The sequence below is a fragment of the Colobus angolensis genome, unplaced genomic scaffold, assembly GCF_000951035.1.
Source record: "Colobus angolensis palliatus isolate OR3802 unplaced genomic scaffold, Cang.pa_1.0 Scaffold101, whole genome shotgun sequence".
NCBI lineage: Eukaryota > Metazoa > Chordata > Mammalia > Primates > Cercopithecidae > Colobus > Colobus angolensis.
Window position 1 is genome coordinate 4,201,354 of NW_012111031.1, and position 2,753 is coordinate 4,204,106.

A 2,753-nucleotide genomic window follows, 5' to 3' on the forward strand; every position below is an offset into this window, starting at 1 on the left:
TGGGACCACAGGCGCCGGCCACCTCGCCCGGCTAATTTTTTGTATTTTTAGTAGAGACGGGGTTTCACTGTGTTAGCCAGGATGGTCTCGATCTCCTGACTTCGTGATCCACCCGTCTCGGCCTCCCAAAGTGCTGGGATTATAGGCTTGAGCCACCGCGCCTGGCCTGATTTTTTTAAAAAAATCCCCAGTTGCTAAAATATCACACTTTTCCTTGATAAATTTGATTTTTATTAATTTGGCCAAATGTGTATTTTTTTCCTAGTCTTAAAAAAATTGGCACAATAGCTTATGCCTGTAATCCCAGCACTTTGGGAGGCTGAGGTAGGAGGATAGCTTGAGCCCAGGAGTTGGAGACCAGCCTGGGTAACATAGTGAGACCTCATCTCTACAAAAACTTTAAAAAGTACTCAGGCATGGTGGTGCATACCTGTAACCCAGTTACTCAGGAGGCTGAGGCAGGAGGATTGCAGCCTAGGTCGGGGCTGCAGTGATGTGTCGTGCCACTGCACTCGAGCCTGGGTGACAGAGTGAGACCCTGTCTCAAAAAAAGAAAAGTAAAATTTTTGAAAATATACTTCAAATTGTTTGCATAAAGGAAAAAGTAAGAACTAGATTAATTACAAATAGAGCTGTTCTTATCTATGCTTCTTTTTTTCTCCAGATGTCCTTGCTCCACAGTATCCATGGCAGTCAAATGATATGTCGATGAATATGTTACCACCAAATCATAGTAGTGACTTTTTGTTGGAACCTCCTGGGCATAATAAAGAAAATGAAGATGATGTAGAGATTATGTCAACGGACTCCTCAAGCAGTAGTAGTGAGTCTGATTGAAAAACCGTAAAAGACAATATACAGAATTGAATACTGTAGAATTCCATTTCTTTAACAGTAGCAGGGAAATGTAAACCACGGGTGACAAAGAATAACCAGGTAAATACTGGCTTTGGTAGAATTGTGCAGCTATTGAAAGTCAAAGTGAACTTTCTTTTTAAAGCCAAAGATTATAGTTTTAGTTTTAAGCCACTAGGTAGATATTTAGGGGAATAGTCAACATTTACTGTTGAAAAGAGAAAGCAGTTGCTATGTGCTGTCTTACCCTGTTCTGTTCCAGTTTTGCTGGATTTGTACGTAGCCGTTCTAGAAATAGAGTTGAGGGAAATGATCCACGTACGTATCGCTAATAGGCTTCTTGGAATTTAGAAAAGCATTTTTAAGCTGGCAGTGGATGACTGAATAGGCATCATATTTCTTTGTGTGTGTCATTTAAAAGTAACAAAAACTCCCATTTGACAGTAAAGGCTCTTGGCTTCTGTTGGAGGAATGGGAAATTGTCTCAATTTGTACAGTTTGTAATTATTGTAATTTTTGTAAATAAATTTGTACATTGTATGCTTTTTTTTTTAGTTTAAATATACTGTCAGTGTAGGTAGGAAATTATTTCTGTAACTCCAGTTGCATTTTATAATACTTAAGTGACTAATTGAATTGAAACCTATTACAAGTAATAGGTTTCTCAAAGGCCCACATTCCTATTAGAAGAAATAATTTTTTTTTTAATAATTGAAAAAACTTACCACAGCCTTGTCTGATTTTAAGAATAGATGTGTGAAAAGATTTAGAATGGAAAGCAACCATTTCTTCCCTTCACCTTCCTCCTCTTGCAGTTCCTCAGGAGTCACTTTTAACCACTTCTAATTTCTGGTGGTAACCTCTGTATTTAAGTAATATGCTTATACAACTATTTCTTGATGTATCAGTTTTAGACAATGTATCTTCTGATTTCAAAGGTAATACAACATTTAATGTGAAACATTTAGCGAATACAGTAAAGCACAAAGGAGAAAATAAAATTGTTAGCATTCTACCCAGAGATAATATCAATTCATATTTTAGTGTAGATTTTTTTAAAGTTCACATATACTCTTTTTTGTAAAATGAGAATATTTCCTAAGATACTGCTGTATTTTTCAGTTGCTAATCTGTATTCTTCAAATGAACTGAGAATTCCATTTTTCCATCATTTTTTCCTTTTGATTATTTTTGATCTCTAGAAAAATTGGAAAATAGGAGATTAATCTTACATTTTCACCATCTAGATTTAAGAACATATAATGTTTGAATGTCTTTCCCCCCAGGGTTATTTTTATGAATGGACTAACACAATATCTAATTTTAACCTTTCCTTTTCCATATACTAAGAATATTGATCCTTGTGGATACATTCTTGAAAGATTTACTTTAATGGCTAGAATTTTATTGTGGTATGTGCCATAATGTAACTGCTTATTTTTATTACCAAATATTTAGGATAAATTCAAAAGGATTGTGTTTTTCAAATTCTTTAATACTGTATTAGTTTTCAGTTGCTGCCATAACAAATTACCACAAACTTGGCTCGAAACAACACAAATTTATCTTAGTTTTGTAACTCACAAATGCAAAGTGGATCTCATCTAAAATGAAGATGTGGGCAGGGCTGCATTCCTTCCTGGAGGCCATAGGGGAGAATCTGTTCCCTGCGTCTTTCAGGTTTTACAGGCCGCCCTTGCTCCTGCTCCAAGCCCCTGGTTGGTGAGTGTTTTTCATTCCGCATTAGTGTGATGCTCTTCTGCCTACCTTTCCCATATTTAAAGGATCCTGTGATCATTCTAGGCCCACTGGATAACCCAGGATAATCTTATTTAAAGTCAGATGAGGCCGGGCGCGGTGGCTCAAGCCTGTAATCCCAGCACTTTGGGAGGCCGAGA

At 36.8% G+C, this 2,753-nt stretch overlaps 1 protein-coding gene across 1 annotated transcript in view; it reads left to right on the forward strand.

Moving 5' to 3' along the window:
- MED4 (mediator complex subunit 4) overlaps positions 1-1,887 on the forward strand; it is a 20,235-nt gene extending 18,348 nt beyond the window's left edge. Inside the window, exon 6 of the mRNA XM_011940551.1 lies at positions 665-1,887. Coding sequence (XP_011795941.1) covers positions 665-837 — 173 coding nt within the window. The 3' untranslated portion in view covers positions 838-1,887. The remainder of the gene's footprint in view (positions 1-664) is intronic.
- The last annotated feature ends 866 nt before the right edge of the window (positions 1,888-2,753 follow it).